Consider the following 18,281-nt stretch of genomic DNA (forward strand, 5'->3'; position numbering starts at 1 on the left):
TCTAAATATATTTATGCTCTGCAACAGTTTGATTTGTGAGTGTTGTCCTTTTCAACTTCCTGACCTATAAACTGAAATGTAGGTCTGCTCTGCATTCGCATGTCTTTCAACAAACATTTACCATCCACACAATGCACTCACCCCATTGTACAAATATATTATGCTAACTGACTGTGTTTTGTGTGCAGGATGCCAGCTGCTAGCACCATGACCGGTGGGAGGGCCCTGCTGCTCTGTACGAACTCTGACAACTGTATCTACCAATTAGTCAACGGGTAGGTACCTCAAAAGACAATCAAATACTTTATTCTGATTTAATGTTTAGTAGTAATAATTATTAGTGTACGTAGTGCTTTTTGAACATGTTATTGTCAAAGTCTCCTTGAGCAAGGCTCTTATATCAACCATTTAGTGTGCGGCTTTGTCTGTCATTGTCATATTAGCTGATTCTTCCTTACAAAAAAGGAGACAGTTGTCAAGCCAGTAAATAACCTTTTACTTAGAACACTGGCTGGTTGGTGTTGCTACTGTTCCTTCTAGTAAAATCCTCCATGCAGCTGCGCTCCGTCACAAAGCTGTACCTCTTTATACCAGTGGAAGAGCATCAGTGCAGAACAGAGGCCAGGAGAGGCTACATATTATCTTGGTAGTGGCCTTGTTTGCTTCTAGTAACAGGGCAATGTTATATTTGGTGGCTTTATGAAAGTAACAATCCTATTCTTTTCATATAGGTCAGATGCTTGAATCGCTTGATGAGCATTTGCAAACCTTGGATAGAATTATTATTACAAATAACCTCAACTGTTTAAAACAAATCTGGTTCATCGAAAAGAAGTAAAAAGTGCATTATAGTTTTAGGACTCCCAAAGCTCTCAAAGCGCTTTCAATTGCAAAGGTGGCGTCAGAGGTTGAGTATTGTAGAACATTTGTGTCAATTCCTGCGTGATTTAACATCTTGTTCCAAAGATAAAACATTGAAGGGGTCCTGCACCTCATCACACGGAGTGCTACTCATCCCCAACAGCTTTTCAATGTCTTCTGCGGCTCTGGATATTTAATAGAAAGCTGGCATTACAAACGTGATGGGTAGAGTTTGAAATGTAATTGCTTTATTCAAACTTTTTTTGTTTTGTACGAGAGAATGAAAGTCAAAAATGTTATGCCAGTATATTACTAAAGTATCCCATAACCATTTGAGTGCCATGTGACCTATCAAGCTGTCCAAAAACATGCTTCTGAAACCCTTTATTCTGAAGATCCTTACACTTCTGAAACTAACAGATCCCCCACTTGCTGCAGGATGTTGCAAAGGCTCTGAGCCTGTACACTGGTTCACTTTACTCTGTCATCTTTATGCCTCCACACATTCTCCACCGCATAGTGCTTGAGCCTAAACAACACTTTCCCACAACCGTCATGCAGTTCTTTGCTGCTCTTAAGCAAGCTGGAGACACCCCTTCCTATTCGGGTCAACAGTAGCAACAATAGCAGGGCGAGAGAGAAGGGCAGCGTTGACCATCTGGCTTCTAGATACTGTTACTGCCCCCCTGCTGCCACTGTCTAATGCCTCTATGACCATTCTATAGTCCCTTCTGTCACCCTTGCAATATTCATTAGTGGCATTTAGATTGTAATGCAGGGATTATGGTTTGTGCCTATAACAGGGGTTGTCTAGTAGAAGGTTCACATGTCTGTTGTTTTTCGGGTCAGCCAGGTTACTGTAGCTACCATTGCTCAAAAGCTCAGTATTTTCCTTTGGTAATTGTTAAAAGTTAGTTGTTTTTCTCTTTTATGTTGTTCTGCCCATTTCAAACCCTTTCTCTTATCTGCTGATCCTGTGTTATAGATGTTTTTGTGCCCTTGTACCCGTTCTCCATCCTTGACCGTCATCTCAGTGCCCCACCCATCCTTGGCAAAACTCTTTTTCTCTCTTTTCACAAACATAATAACACTTCATAGAGATGGGGGGAAATACTCTATTAATTTCCCTCTCGACAGCACTGCCTACTCCCGTTCTCCTTTACTTGGCTTGGCTCTTCTATCTGACCTAGTTTTCCCCTCTCTGTTGCTTCATGCTTTATAAAAACTGGTGTTTCGACTGAGGGACACAAAAGGAGAAAGAAAGGCAGAGAGGGGGAGAGGGACCAAACTAATAAAACCCAGAGTAATTTAAAAGGTAATTATTTGGTTTCCTCGTCGGTCATATAGTTGCAACATAAAAGTATTTTCTTTTCTTCAAGGGTCTCTGAGGAAACTTGATTCAGTAATTTCCCCCTGAGATTTCCTCTGGATTGCATGACTGTTGGTTTTCACATCCAGCAATGTCATCAGAAGTCACCCAGCAAGGCCATGTTTCCTCCGTTTGTTGGAAATTCAATAATTTGATGAATGGTCTTGAGGCCAAAGCAAAGATTTGAGGGTTGGGAGTAAAACAGAAGAGATGCCGAAATGGCTGTGTGTGTGTGTGCGTGTGTGCGTGTGTGTGTCCTGTAAACTTTGACCCCGGAACCCAGAGTTCAAACAGTCGTGACCCAGTTATCTTCTCGGAGTGACTCACGGCTAAAACAGCGGCACCAAACAGACGTCTAAGCTCTTTTAACGAGAATTCTTGTTTACCTCATGAAACCAAGACCTATTTGGCCGTAATTGTAAGTGCTCATGTTGCTTGGCCAATTTTAAAAGCTATGGGGAGCACAATTCTTAGCTATGTGTACACTGAAAGCAGCAACTGACATTTCTATGAAAATAATTGCACGATAAATTATTAGAGTTGACAACGGTGCAATGTACTTTCTGCCTCTGTTTTTCTGGTTTGAATTAAGTGTGCTTCAGTTGTCGTTAGCACTGTCCCCTTCCCAAGAGAAGACTCTTCGACTTTTTCCTGCAAAATGTGCAATTCAATAAATTTGAATATCTTATCATTTTAAGATGATGAAATCATTTATTCTCTTGCTATTTATACATTTGCATGGGATTATTAAGCCTGTTTAGTCTGGATTTGTCAAATATTACAGATCTTATGATGTAGCTCTGGTTTGAAAAATTGTCTTGAATCTACTTTCAAGCAAGTTTGAATTGCTCAAGTTTAATTTACTATAGACATTGTTTTTTAATTGGCAAATTTGCTTAATATTTGCAGTTTTCGTTAAAGGCTTACTGGCAACCTGTTATGTTAATGCTAATGCTATATTTTGACACAAATGGAAAGAAATACCATACATTTGCCGGCTTTTCCTGTTGTTTTGTGTTTGTCTTCATATATAAAGTTGACTTGGCAGCTTTGGGTGTACATGTATGGCACTTGAGGCTAGTTTGCAACCCTTTCAAGGGTTAAGCAAGAATATCAACTGTGTATGTTGACTTTTCTTTGTGTGGCTCTCTTCTAGGCTCCAGTGCTGTGGCTTGAAGGTTGGAGTGGCTCCGTCGTCTGCGGTGCCCCATCGCCAAGAGGTGTGCGGGTCACCAGGGGACAGAGACAGGAGGGACCCCGCTGTGTCCACCAAGCGTCCCCTCTCCCCTTTGCTCAGCCCGGGTCCTCCTGACACCATGCTGGCTCACAGGAGAACCACCTCCACCAGCGACCCGCGGACTTCCAACACGGAGAACGGGCTGTGTGGCAAGCTGAACAACAAGAGCCCAGCGGCAGTAAAGACCGCCAGCATCCGTGATAAGATCTCACAATGGGAGGGCAAAAAGGAGCCGGCCCCACCGACTTCTACAGGGACATGTCCACTGAGCACGACGCAGAAGGAAGTTGAGACCGTAAGGAAAAAGGATTTCAAAGCTTCAGAGGTCCAAAGGACAGATAGCAAGAGGTTTGTCAGCTGGGACAGACAGGACTCAGGTAAGGAGAATGTTGGAAAGTTGGGGGATTCGAGGCCTAAATCGCCAGAGGGCTTAACAAACAAGGACAGAGAAGTTATCCTCGAGAGGGGATTTCGGGCTTCCAAGCCAACAGAACAACCCCAAGACAAGAAAAGTGTTTTAACTCATGTTAAGAAACTGGAGAAGGCAACAAAGGACGTTCCTGACAGACCTTCACTGGCATTTCCAGGGAATTACTTCTGCCCTCCTTCAAAGGAGGAGCTGGAGGAAACAGAAAAGAAAGGCAACGAGCCCATTTTTGGGACTTTTGACGTTGTTCGGTCTGGCGGGTCGCGGAAGAGGAGGGAGGGGGATCCAGAGAACGTATACAGTGAGCCAGGGGCTCCGTCTATAAACCCTCTACCCAAACCTCAGAGAACCTTCCAGCATCACACCCCCCCCACTACCCCAGCTTCAGGGCCTGGCTCGGGGAAGGGAAGGAGGAACTTGCCCCCTTTGCCCTCCATTCCTCCTCCACCTTTACCCAAGTGCCCACCACCTGGAGTTTGCAGGAGACCCTGGGCTGACAAACCCCGGGACAGTAGTAACAGGTAAGAGAGTAAGCAGATAGAATTAAAGATATGGGCAGCCATGAATAGTGTGGACGATCAGTCTTATGTCAGACACCCATCCTTGACCTGAAGATCTTTACTGAAGCTTTTCTTGTCTTCACCACAAAGCTAAATTCCCCCCAAAATATATTGTTTTAAGTTGCTCGTGGAATCAGAATGAACCATTGATAGCGCTGTGTATCCTCTGACCATCCCCCCACCGTCACCACCAAACACTGAGGTAAACATCACCCCCATCTGCTGTAAATCAAAACCACCGGTGACATCATCCTGTTTCTAAATATCCCAAAGAATGAGCTCATTGGTTGGATCGGAGGAATGTACACATGAACTGAACTCATTCCTCTTTCCAAAACTCTACTGGAAGAGAGCGCTGAGGCCCTTTTGCTTTGTCAAGAAGTTAAGCATTGACCGTAAAAATGATGCAATGCAAAGCCCATCACAAATAGGTTGTTGGGCATTTGTAAATGTAAACATGTGTGCACTTGTAAAGCGTTAACTCTGATCCAGAATATGAATCACTTATTATACCAAGAGCCATTAACAAGTCTTCTAAGTTGCACTCAAATTCAGATGGTTACAGTCAAACAAACAAAGCTCTGGAAGGAACACAATAATGTGAACTCGGCAGTATTGGAGGACATCTATTGTTCACTTTCTCAGTGGTCTGAATTCTTGTTTGGAGCTTGGCTCGGATCTGTTGCATTCCATACCATATGTGGAGGCCTCAGTCTGCTCAAGTGTGCTGTGTCAAGCCCTTTGTTTGGTCAGGCTGTCTTTCTCTTAGTGTGCATTTTTGTGGGTGTGAACAACTTCACTGACTTGCAGGTTTAGTCACACCTAGTAGCTTCACCCAATGCTGTGCAACAGCTCCGCCATTAATCACACTTTTGTAAAGCTTACAATGTCAGTCATTCGCTAAACCTCGGTCCAAAAGGTGTTTATTTAACTCCATGATCATTTACTTTCCTTAACTGTAATATATATATATATATATATATATATATATATATATATATATATATATATATATATATATATATATATTAGGGACAATGCACAGCAGTTGACATCGTTATGCTGCACAGATTTAACCAAATGGGTAGTTCCAAGGCAAGATAATGTTAAAGATAAAAACATACTGACAAAATAAGACAAGGCAGACACCCTTGCAAATCATATGACAAGATTTCGGGTGGCAAAATCATTTTTTTCACTATATCCAATAGAGCCATACTGAATATGATCAGCCTCAGAAAGAAAGCACCGTTGCATTGTGTTGCAATGGATGTGACAAGTTCCAACCAATAAAGAGGAAACTTACTTTAATTGTATGTGCATGCATGTGGGAACTCATGCGTCCACGGATGCTTGTGTGCTCTTCATCCTACTTGGCTTTAATCCTTGGCGGTGATGAAACACAGATGTGGTCATTCAGATGTGGCAACTAGTAAATGGTAACATCAGTTTTCCTGCTTGGCATATCAAACATTCCTAAAAGCACCAGCAGGAACACTCAAAAATCCTTCCTTCCTCTTCTTTTCTATTTGGCGTGCAATTCTCCTAAAGTTTGGCAATTCCTCTGTCCAAGCAGGAAGTCGTATGAATTTGAGGACCTGCTCCAGTCGTCTTCAGAAAGCTGCAGGGTGGACTGGTACGCTCAGTCCAGACTGGGCCTAACACGCACTTTATCAGAAGAGAACGTCTACGAGGATATTATAGGTAAGCAATACATTGTGGAAGATCAAGTTCCCGACATGGTTTCAAAGTGTTACGTAATCAACTTTGCATTCACTAAAACTGAAAAACATTATGAAATACTGCACTGTCGGTAGGCTGTCCAATTTTCTAGGCCCTTCATACACTGCATGACCCTTTTTAGTTTCATTTCTCATATCAGTGTGCAGAGTACAGAGTAAAGAGGTGACGAAGAGGCCAAGCTGTCTTTACTCTGCTCCGGTTTTAATTTAGAGCCACGCTGCTTCTCTTTTATTAAAAATGATACGTCGAAATATAACCTACGTTCCTACCTTATTGTCTGCAAGGTTATGCCAACCCCACCTAGAGCCTGTTTAATTTCAACAAGCCCAATATTGGCGTTGTGTGAGGTCGTGCTGCAGCTGAGGTCGGCTACTGTGGGGGGATCAGAGCTTAGAGCCACGGCACATTACTGGCAATTGCTTCAATGTGTCTTTGATTTTAATCACAGAGACTGGTGGGTAATGAGTGCTGCTTGCTTGCAGTAGTCAAATTAATTTAAACGCCATTTGAGTGATGCCGCAGTTTAGTTTGGATTCCTTTATAGCTTCCTCCTTCCATACAATGGTATCGTTCTTTAAAACGCTCAGACATGGTTCACCAAATGCTCAAAAAACAGCAGAGATAAAGCAAGTGATGAACGGTTGTCTTGTCCAAGTCCTGTCATCAACCTCCACACGCAAAAACAAGCTTCTCATCAACACATAATCCACATGCCTGTCAGGGTTTTCAGATTGAGAGGAAAGTAACTGTCAGCAGTGCACGTATTCAGACTCAAATGTGCGCAGCTGACAGCACACGCAAACACAGCGAGGGGATTAGTGTGACGTTCTCGTCAGCCAGCAATGTAACAAAAAAAACGTACGCTGATCCTTTGGTTTCCTCAGAGGGAGAAGAAGCGGGGAACTGAACGTCCCTCTTCATCCTCCGACTCCTACAGGTCACATCTGGCGGATGGATTGATAGAGCAGAGGAGAGGAGAGATTCAGATAGACGGATACAAAGAGAGAAAGAGGCACAGGTTTTTGGAAAATTCAACTTTCTCTCTCCTTATCTGCAGGGGAGGACGGGTGGCTAGAGTCACATTTAGCATTAGCAGTGCAAGCATCTCATCGCAGTTAAATATATGAGCTGGGGTTAACGCACATCTGGAGTAGGAATTGTCTGGCAAAACAAACACGACTGACATGGAATATCCTCCTCTTTGGAAAGCATGTGTGAAGCTGTTGTGAATTCAAAGTGGCATTCATTAATTAGTTGTGAAAAAAATTAACAAACATTTTTTTCTGAAGATCCTCCATCCAAGGAGAACCCCTACGAAGATATAGAGCTGGAGAGAAGTTTTTTAGGAAGCAAATGTGTTTCACCTGCCTCCTCATCTCCTGTCCCTGACACGCCCACTAAGGTACGTGATCGCCAACACATCTGGATAAAAAACAAAGAAGATCTGAAGAAGTTATACTAAAATGACCTTCCGTGTGTCTGTTTTCCACCTCCTGACCTCCCCAGCTCTCCACCAAGCCTGGCTTCTTCAGACAAACTTCAGAACGGCGAAGCTTCAAGCTCCTGGAGCTACGTAAGACCGGCAGGGACATTGGCATCTCCTCCCCTTACCGAATCAGCCCCCCCTCCACACCCAGCAGCCCAGACGACACCCCCTGCCTCTCCGGAGACCCGTACAATCGCAGAAGAAGGAAAATCCCCAAGGTATGGGAGTCTGAGAGGCCTCTCGCGGAGCTCATGCTCCTCTCTCTGTGATTTATGGTCCAACCTGCTGCTCGGGGAAAGTTCGGAGTGGGCCACTCAGGCTGCCGTCTGGGGGTGAGCAGGGCAGGGGGAATTTTCTGATGGATATTTATATATATATTGTGAAGTGTGCCCAGAGGAAGGCCTCCCAGAAGGTGTATTGAAAAGGGATCTCCTGTGGAGCCTGGCAGATTTGGTTTATTTGTTCAAGGAGTTAGAGATGGATATTTCTTTCCCTTTACCTCCTGCAGGTGGTGCTGAAAATCAACGGCATCTTCGAGGCGCGAAGAGGGAAGAAACAAATGAAGAGGGTGTCTCAGTCCACAGAGTCCAGCTCAGGTAGAGGTGAGGCAGGCCGCAGAAATGACATGTTGACCTTTTAGTTTGCTTTACATCAACTGTGGATTTAGTCAAACTCCCTGTTTGCACTTTAAAAAAACTTTAATCATGTCCAGCTTTGAAATGCCTCTAAAAAAAAGGGTTGTGCTGTTCTTTGTGTTTGTTTTTCTCTGTTAGTTAGCAGGATGTCTCGAAAACACTTGTTAACAAAGTTCAATAAAATTTGGTGGAAAGTTAGACAATGGGCCAAGAAACGAGTGATTAGTTTCTTGTGGGAAAACAGATCCAGGTGCAGATCCTGGTTTGTATCCAGGAATTATTTTGAAAAGCTTTCTTAACGTTGAAAGGCCATTCACACTTGCATGTTCAGAATTGTGTCATGTGCCACTGCAGCCCGGTCACACAAATTAGGCAGAGAACAAAGAACATGAAAGACATGCTATCACTGCAACACTAACACATGCTCACATACTCACTAATGCAAATATCAAGAGTGTATTAGTCCTACATTAAAGCAAAAGAAAAATATGAATACAATCCTAAATGATGCACCCAAGCAAGACTACAAAATAATGCTATTATAACACTTCTGTTTGATAAAGTTGTGTTGTTAAAATAACAAAATACAGTAGGGTGTGAAGGTTTTTCTGGTCAAACGTTTATTTGGTCATGACTAAAAATGTGACAAAAAGGTTTCTAAAATAACTATCAGGTTTATCATCAGGATTATGAACACTAACCCACTGCAGACACATTTCACGAGGTTACCTTTTACAGCTCTCAGTTTGACCAGAAAGACTTCACAGATCTGTCTCCATAAAATGAACAATCATATGTATCCACTTAGTTTTATGGGCAAAGTTACATTCTGTGGTCAGTTGAGACTGACCCGAGACTGGGTGGCATTGTGGCGAGAATGAAAGCAATGAGAGCAAAATCCATGTGCTTTGAGTTTCCTGTGATTGTCATTTGCATTCTGCTCACACTCTGTTTTTCCTTTTCACTCCTTCTTCTCTTTTATTTAGTGACGGATGAGAACAGTGAGTCGGAAAGTGACACAGAGGAGAAATTAAAAGGTGAGAACAGAAAATTAATACATACATTTGCAGTAGCTTCATACTCGGGGAGGCCGAGCAGCGTATGTATAGATTTGTGTCTATGTAACTTTATTAGTTACAAATAAGCACAATAGGTGGCTGAATCAGATCAGTTTTCTTTCTTTTCATTGTTCCACTGTGTATCTAACATCAAAAATATACACAGATGTAACTGCAGATTTCCTTACATGGTGGCCTAACACTGACCTCTGTGCATGTATATGCATACATGACACTATTTACATGAAATGTGCTTCTCTTGCCCTCAGCTCACAGCCAGCGGCTGGTGTCGGTCCAGTCCATGCTGAGGCAGACGGGGCGGTACCGCATGTTGGAGAGGGATCTGATGGACTTGCAGGAGAGGAAACTCTTTGAGTATTTCATCGTTGTTGCGCTCCACAAAACCAAGGCTGGAGTCCCATACCTGCCAGAAGTCACACAGCAATTCCCTCTCAAGGTAAACCGGGATAGAAATGTTACTGGAGCACTTTTTTACCAAAATGAGATACTGGAAATTCTACCAACTGCTGAAAAGGAGACGTTATTGTAAGGATTCTTATCTAAATAGATGTCTACTTTCCAACCAGACCAATGGTCATAATTCAACCTATATGCTAGTTTATGAGTAGCTGGTATGGACTTTTATGGCAAGAGCACAGGACATGTTGTACTTATGGGAACAGCAACAGCAGGTTTTATGCACTAAAAAACTAATATCCCCGTGATTTCTAAACAGTGACGTTTACTACTGACTAAAGGAAAGTACAAGAAAAAGAAAGTAGTTCCAGTTTATAGTAGGTTACCTCGTATGTACAAAACTCCTCAATAGTGTGATGTTAACAAGACTTACCAGTATCTTATTCTCATTGAATTACTTTTGGCTCTAGTCATTACTTACCTAAAATAGTGAAACTTTAGTTTTAGGATCAGCATTATGAAAAGGTTAACTTAATTTAGGTTAATGTCATGGCAATAGAGAAAGAAGGTTTGCACTTTTAGTGGTTCTTTTTGTAGTTTATTGTTTATTTCCTGTATGCAGATGTAAGTTTCACATGTATCTCAGCTCCATGTTTATTGTAGAGCAACCTCATCTGTGAAACATGATGGTCCAAGACTTTAACGGTGTTATCCTTCAGGCATCATTAAATCTAAAAATGTTCTCTCTTTTTTATTTCATGCAGCTTGAAAGAAGCTTTAAGTTCATGCGGGAGGCTGAGGACCAGCTGAAGGTCATCCCTCAGTTCTGTTTCCCTGACGCCAAAGACTGGGCCCCTGTCGACAACTTCCCCAGGTCAGTCCGAGTCTGACTGCTGCCACGGCACTTTTAACATTAAAAAAAAAGTGAAACAAAACAGGGTCAGAGGAATTTCCCGGCAGAGTGTTAATAACCACTTATTAGAGAAGAAGCTGAAAGCCCCGAATAGAAATGACCCCCCTGGCTCGTAAAGATGACTGTTCTTTCTCCGACGATGAAGCACCGACAGAGACAAATGATTACAGGGAGAAGTGGTGGACTTAGCACCTTACACCTGGTTTGTTTTTACACAATCACCTCCCTTTGTGTGATGTTTAAAATTGGCTGTATTACCAAATACCTCCTAGCTTAGCCTCTCAACGTCTGCATTGTTCTGAGAAGTGATGATGTGTGTCCCGCCGATGACGGCTAATTATTACCTGGAGGCAAACGTTCGATGGGGAGTGGGGTGGGGCATTGAACACACGCCTTCTTTAAACTTGCTCACAATCTCGCCTGTCAGGAAGGTCGCCTCCGGTCAATGAGTACCTGTCAGGTAGAGCTTAGGAGGGTTTGTGTGGATATTTGCAGAGTGAGCGCGTCCTGTTTGCCTAAACACAAAGTCAAGTCCGGAAAGGAGTTTTCTGTTTCCACAACAATGTCTTTGAATATTTTCCAGAATGTCTGACATATATTTATTTTTGCTCTCATTTTCATCTCCAGTGAGACGTTCTCATTTGTCCTGACTGGTGAGGATGGAAGCAGGCGGTTTGGTTACTGTCGGCGATTACTGGTATGCTCCTAACCTGAGGCTGCCCCTCGTCCATATAATCACTATATAGTCATATCTGTAATATCGGTCTGCAAATTGTCAATTTATATATTTCCACAAAAAGTCCTCGAATTTGGTTGAAAAATTGCTCAGGACGTTTCAAAGTAAATATGTCTTCAAAGTCTCTGTGAAACAAAGGCTTTGCTTTGCTTCAGTAGTCTAATCCTGTGGTTGTACTTGGGTGAGCAGTCTTGTGACACTGTTTTGAAGCTGTCTTTTTTTCTTGCCGCCTGTTCACAGCCCAGTGGTAAAGGCCGGAGGCTCCCTGAGGTCTACTGCATCGTCAGCCGGCTGGGCTGCTTCGACCTCTTCTCCAAGGTGGATATAGTGAATCCGAGCACGGGTACCACCCCGCCCACCATCTGTCTACTTTCCCACTGAGCCTTGTAGTTCTGGCTACAGTACAGACACACATGTGAACTGCAGCTGATGTGGTTAACACAGTGGAAAAGGTTTCCCGTATTGGGCCTTAGATATATATTTAAATCTGTGTAGCGTACATGTGTCGTTGCCAGAATTGAGATTTTTTTTTAAAGGGTAACTACTGCATATCTGCTGTTAAAGGCGATGGCAAATAGATTGAACGCTATCTCTGCATTGGAAGTACTCACGATATCCTGAATGTGTGTCATCTGTATCAGATCAGCTGCATACAAGTGTAATGCTCATCAGATGTGTACAGTATGTGTTCACATGATGGATTTAGGCTGTTTTTTATTTATTTACTTTTGACAATGTTTGACTGTTTCCACTGCACCGTGGCAAATGTGAATAGGTTTGTGATGATGGTAGGCAGTGATGTTGACCAAATATAAGTATGCCAAAGGATTCTCAGTTACATTTAGTTCCCCTGACCCTACATTAATTGAAGATGGCACCTCAAAACTTATCGAATTTTTCATGCTTGCCAGTATTCAAATTACAGATCCCCTTTCTCTGTGTTTGGCAGATTCTGGATGAAGTGGAGAAGAGGAGGGCGATCTCCCCTGCTCTGGTGCAGCCGTTTATGAGAGGCATAATGGAAGCTTCCTTCCCTGCTCCAGGAAGGACCATCACTGTCAAAAACTTCCTCCCCGGCTCTGGGACAGAGGTGAGATGATGGCGGTGTCGCAGCATTTGAACCAGGAGTGTTTCACCCCCATTCTTGGAGTTAAAACACAGACATGTTGTGTTTAAAAGATGATATAATCACATTAATGTCCTCATGTGTACGTGTCTGCCTCTCTGTCCTGCAGGTGATAGAGCTGTGTAGGCCGTCAGACTCTCGTCTGGAACATGTGGACTTTGAATGTCTCTTTTCCTCCTTGAGTCTACGCCTCCTCCTCCGAGTGTTTGCCTCTCTACTTCTGGAGCGCCGAGTCATCTTCACCGCCGACAAACTCAGGTGGGCTCCGTCCGCACATCGTTGCAGAGCACTGTCTGCTTTCTGACCTTAAGGTCACATGTCCAGCCCTTGCATCAGTCATAGCGGTATTTTAATGAATCCTTTTTAATCAATCGGTTGTGATCCGATTATCAAAGGAAGTGTTTTGATGCTGGAAAGACAGAGAGTAAAGAGTTTGAAGGGATGTGACTGAGTAGCTGACAGACAGTCTGAGGACAAGAAGATCTTGACGGAGTGGGAGAGGAAGGAATGCTGTTTTGTTATTCAGTCGCCTGGGGAACAATCACTTCTCTGGAACACCGTCATGGATGCCAGATAGACGGAGGCTTAGAGTTAGGCTTCAGAGGATGACTCCAGAGCCAACACGTGTGCACAGTGACGTCATCACACCGACCCAGTCCACTTTGAACCGTTAACTGTTGTGGTACAGCTGGTTTAGCATGCGGGCCAAGCGGAAGCAGGGATTGTTTCCTGATTTAGTTCCGATTTTTGGTTGAGAATTCGTGTGCATCTTCCCTTCTCGCCCAAAATTACAAGAAGCCGTTCTCAAACAGAGCTCAAAAGCAGATCACGAGTCGTTGCACATTCTCTACTGTGGAGTGGAAAGTTGGCCTCGTCAATCAATTTTTTAATGAATTAACTGTGAGCAGATGCACACCTGGGAGAGATTACGTGAACAGCGTGGGGTGAGTGTGTTTGCTGCCGCTGTGTACTTTTTATCAGTGTCCACTAAGAGATGCTTTCTTTTTTTTTTTTTACATTCCTCTCAGGGTAACAACGGGATTGTTGGAGCAACAGGAATTAATTTTAAACATTGTGTTCCAAATTACGATTTGGGGGACAGGAGAGGCTTATTGGTTAGCACCATCTTGTGGTAGAGATTATATTTGTATTTTCCCCCCAGACGTACAACAAGGACCGGCTTTGCTTTTGTTGAAATGTGTGTGGTCTATCTGACTATTTCTGTGAATAACATTGAGAACTCAAATTACTTTGTATTGTCTTGTACCTCTGAATCAAAGAGCAAGACCTCTTGAGTTTCACTATCACTCTCTTGACCTTCTGTACAGTTCACCTTGGTTTTCTGGGGGTTGTTGAATAAAGCCAACATGGCTCATCAGATGAAGTTATCCCACGTTTTGTTGATTTCCTGAGCATTTGAATGGCTTCTCATTCAAGTTGGCTTATATACTGAGGTTGAAAGTTAATTACTGACCTTGGAAAGAGCTCTGTTTGAATACGAATCTAATAATATAACATTAAAATCCATTATTACAGTATCTGCAGAAGGTGGATATTCAGTTTAAACTGTACACTGCAGTTGTTTGATGGTTTATCTTCTTCTGTGAAACAACTACGTGAGAATTAACCGTTTGCCTTCTCTCTTCCTGCAGCACGTTGTCTCAGTGTTGTCATGCAGTGGTGGCTCTCCTCTACCCCTTCACCTGGCAGCATACGTACATCCCCGTGCTCCCGCCCTCCATGTTGGACATCGTCTGCACCCCTACCCCCTTCATAGTCGGCCTCCTCTCCAGCTCTCTGCCTCGACTCAAAGAGCTGCCCATAGAAGAGGTGTGATGAGTTATTTGTGCTTGTGATGCGCTGACTGTGGTGCCTTTCCTCCGCTGAACAATAGCTCCAGGAAATGACATCACTCCCCTTCTGCTCTTCCCTCAGGTCCTGGTGGTCGACCTCGTCAACAGTCGCTTCCTAAGACAGGTAGAAACCGTAAAAGCACAAGTGAAACAGTAGAAATCTGTCCATTGCTACACAGAGTCTTTTTTCCACATGTGGCGACTCTACCAGATGTGATGTGAATACATCATGTTCATTCACTGCAGTATGTGTACTGTATTCACATCTGTGTCTGTTCCTCCACAGCTGGATGATGAAGACTCCATTCTTCCCCACAAGCTGCAGGCAGCTCTCGAGCATGTGCTGGACAAGAGGAAGGAGCTGGCCAGTGAGAAAGGAGATCTGCCCACTGGTGACTCAGCATACTTATTACAGTGTTTTCTCTCTCAAGGTGTACTGTATTGATACAGTAAATACGAGTTTTATTAAAAGTACCAACTATACAAAAGACAGTGCTGTAAAATGATCAAGAGTAAGGCATGTTCTACAGTACAGTGCACTCACACTTTAACCGACCTACTGATTTAATTAGAAAACACTTTGAGACATCTATGTCTATGACTCATAAAGCAATTTGGAAATAGTTTTGTGATCCATTAAAGCAATCTTTCTAGGGCAATTATTACAATCATTTTCCAAGAATTTTATTATATAACAGGATTCAAGTCTTCCAAGTCTTTCAGGATTCATCCATCCTAGGAATCTTATTTTTTTCTGGTTGAAAATGTCACATCCCAAAAGTAATATAGCAGCACACAATAATGCAACATCAGACCTCAAAATTTCAATCCATAGAGTTCAGTGTAACACTGCTGTGATGCAGCAGTTAGACGTTTTTTATCCCTCATGCATGCTTGGAGTGTTTCTCTGACTTCAGGATGAGGCTGCTTATACATACAGAGTTGCACATGATTTGATTTGATATATTTGAACCAAAACTAAATACAATAGGTATGAAATGTTATTAAAAAATCGTAAATTTGAGGGCCTACTTGTCTGAACTGACGTTAACATTTTGGTGACACTTTAAAAACCATATGCAACGGGAGACAATGGGGCCGTAATGTATGACAATGCAAAACAATTACATTTTAATGTTTTGGCCTGGGCGCTTGGCTTTTGGCCTCAATCAAATTTCTGGAAAATGTATGCAATATGTAATAAGGTATGATGTATAATCTATCTGTTTACTTTAGTTCCAGTAAGTAGTAGTTCCTACATTCTGAGTTAGAAGTTTCATTAAAAACACCTTGGAGAGATAATGGTTGCGTCATGAGTATTGATCAATCATTTTTCCAGATCCTGGATGTATAAGTCATTTTTTAATACAGGACAGTAAAGATGCTGGGATTTCATCTTTTCTATTTCATTTCTATTCCCTCCTGCACCTCCACCCAGACTTCAGCTCCCTCAGCACGGTGGTTTCAGAGGCCTTTGTGCGTTTCTTCGTGGAGATGGTGGGTCACTACTCCCTCTTCATGGGTGGAGCAGAGCGAGAGGATGAGTCCATCTCCTCCCCCACCTCGCCCAGCCCCTCTTCTTCCCCCGCCTCGTCCTTTCAGCGCGAAGCCTTTCGCAAGGCGGTCACGTCCAAGAGCTTGAAGCGGTTCCTGGAGGTGTTCATGGAGACCCAGATGTTCACCTGCTTCATCCAGGAGAGAGAGCTGCGCAGGCAGGGCCTCCGAGGTACTGAGACCTGCAGCAGTCTTACAATACAGTTTATAACAGTTGAAGTATAAATACTGGTTGAACACCAATACCTATGTGCATATGTGAACTATTAATTGAAAGTTTTCCCATACGCCTGGAAGAAATGTCAATTCACCAATGCAAGCTCCACTCATTCTCCATGTATTCCACTTATTCACTTGTTTTGGCTTTCAACTGCATCACTTGATCTTCATCAGCAGGAGAATTTTCCTTTTTATTCATAGAATTGGAGCTGTTCCACGTTTCATGATACAGTGCACTTTGGTTTAGACGAGTCCTAAAAGTGGTCCAAAAAGTTTTTCTTGTTAACAAACAAAGTTTATGTTTACATTCAGTTTTACTCACCACATCTTTAATTGATGATGAGGACTCTGTGGTACAGTCTAAAGTTCCAGAACAAGTGAGTTAGGGATCCTTGAGTGGAGAATGAACTGTAAAGCTTAAATAATGTAGTTATAGTTTTCTTTTATGTATTCCGTTTTAAGACCTTAATATTAATGTGAGTTTCCCAAGTAAATAAATAAGGATGAAAGGTTGTATATGCTGCTTTTTCAGTATCGCGTCAGCCCCTACTTATCTGCTCCATGTTAGTTTTATGTCACTCATATACCTAACCAATATTTGACTTGTTCTTTTTTGTTCCAGGTTTATTTGAGGTGAGGGCACAAGAGTATCTGGACTCGCTGCCGGGGAGCGAGCAAAGAGGGGTCAACAAGTTCCTCAAGGGTCTAGGTGAGAATTACGGTCAATCAATGAATCAATTCCCCTCTGAAAACTGGCAATTCAGTCAGAGACGCTCAGTTTAAAGATTTGAACATTCCTAGTAAACTGTTACATTTAGCGAAGAAGCCTTTGATCTCACTCAAACAACACTTATTTATTTTTCGCATCTGCTGCTTTTTCTTCAGGAAACAAGATGAAATTCCTTTCCAAGAAATGATGTTTGGAGTCAGGATGTCATGTGTGAAAGTAGGAAAACGCACGTAGAGGCGTGTCGTAAAAAACGGGAAGAGGACACGCTCCCTGGATGAGGAGAACGAGGAGAACGTGGAGATGGAGATGTGTCTTGAGGTCGTAACTAAGGAAGACCCTCGACGTTATCTGGACTCAGCTTGTGAACAGGAGGGAATCTGGGGAAAGTTAGGGTTTAGCTCCCAGTGTCAATCCATAGTGTTGTGAAGGGGTTCACTCAGCTTGGACCAAAACTCCCCCCCAACACCATGAAGCAAAGTCTCGTTAGATTGGTCCTTTACAGATTACAGTCAGTCCCTGCAGTGTATTACTGCACAGCACAGCACAGTGTAAATGTCTTTAGGAACAGTGTTCTCCCTTTGTTGGTCACTGACCTCACCTATAAACCTGTAAGAGGGAGTGACACTGGAGGTCCCATTTTGTACAAAACCTTCCTATACATTCCAAGTATTTTCTATAGAAGCTTTTATAAATACAACAGTACAACTTCTTTATCAACAGGAGGCTTTTAAGTTAATTTATATTCTTTTTAGATCAACTTAATCTCTCTTTTTTTTATTTCCTTCAAATGAGTGCAAAAAAATCTCCTGTCATTTGTAATAAGGCTTTATTTAACAGAGTATAGTGCAGACTGTTTGTAGACCACTTTGGGTTGTGGGGTGAATGTACCACTGTTTTAAGGAAAAGGAATGAGCACCAAAAGGAAGAAAATAAAAAACTAAATCAATGTGAATACACTCTCACTTGAGTGTATGGTTTGGATGGACTCGATGTTGAAAGAAGATCTGTATCTTAGGCCAACTTGTAAACTTGATTGAGAATGCAATGAAACTTTTGAAATAAAGTGATTTGCATTTTTGGATTAGACAAATGACTCTCTTTGTACAATTGTGTATGTATTCTACGTTTTGTCAACTTGTAATACAGATTTAAAGTGAGACCATGTAACTGTTGCTGTTGAGTTATTGGATCCTACTTCCCACATCACAACTAAACTGCATCTCAATGGGGTGACTCGCTAGTCTCTCAATTGTGTGGGTCTGCAATCAAAAGACAATTGCACCTCCTGAGCCACAGACGATGTTACACAACTGTTCACAGTAATACTCCTGGACTGAAGTCGCTTCCATCCTCCAGG

The 18,281-nt window shown here is 42.6% G+C and overlaps 1 protein-coding gene across 1 annotated transcript; it reads left to right on the top strand.

Annotated features, from left to right (window-relative positions):
- Positions 1-189: 189 nt before the first annotated feature.
- LOC306741510 (DENN domain-containing protein 2A) lies at positions 190-18,077 on the top strand (the record flags this gene model as incomplete). Its single annotated transcript, XM_079223808.1, has 19 exons — positions 190-275; positions 3,387-4,415; positions 6,031-6,158; positions 7,487-7,599; positions 7,704-7,901; positions 8,192-8,279; positions 9,305-9,355; positions 9,646-9,833; positions 10,558-10,667; positions 11,334-11,403; positions 11,683-11,760; positions 12,392-12,532; positions 12,678-12,826; positions 14,221-14,398; positions 14,504-14,545; positions 14,708-14,813; positions 15,860-16,147; positions 16,817-16,903; positions 17,080-18,077. 19 exons carry the CDS (start codon positions 190-192, stop codon positions 17,109-17,111), a joined length of 3,162 nt encoding a protein of 1,053 aa, XP_079079934.1. The 3' UTR covers positions 17,112-18,077.
- Between the last annotated feature and the right edge of the window lie 204 nt (positions 18,078-18,281).

Source organism: Taurulus bubalis (assembly GCF_910589615.1).
Source record: "Taurulus bubalis genome assembly, chromosome: 9".
NCBI lineage: Eukaryota > Metazoa > Chordata > Actinopteri > Perciformes > Cottidae > Taurulus > Taurulus bubalis.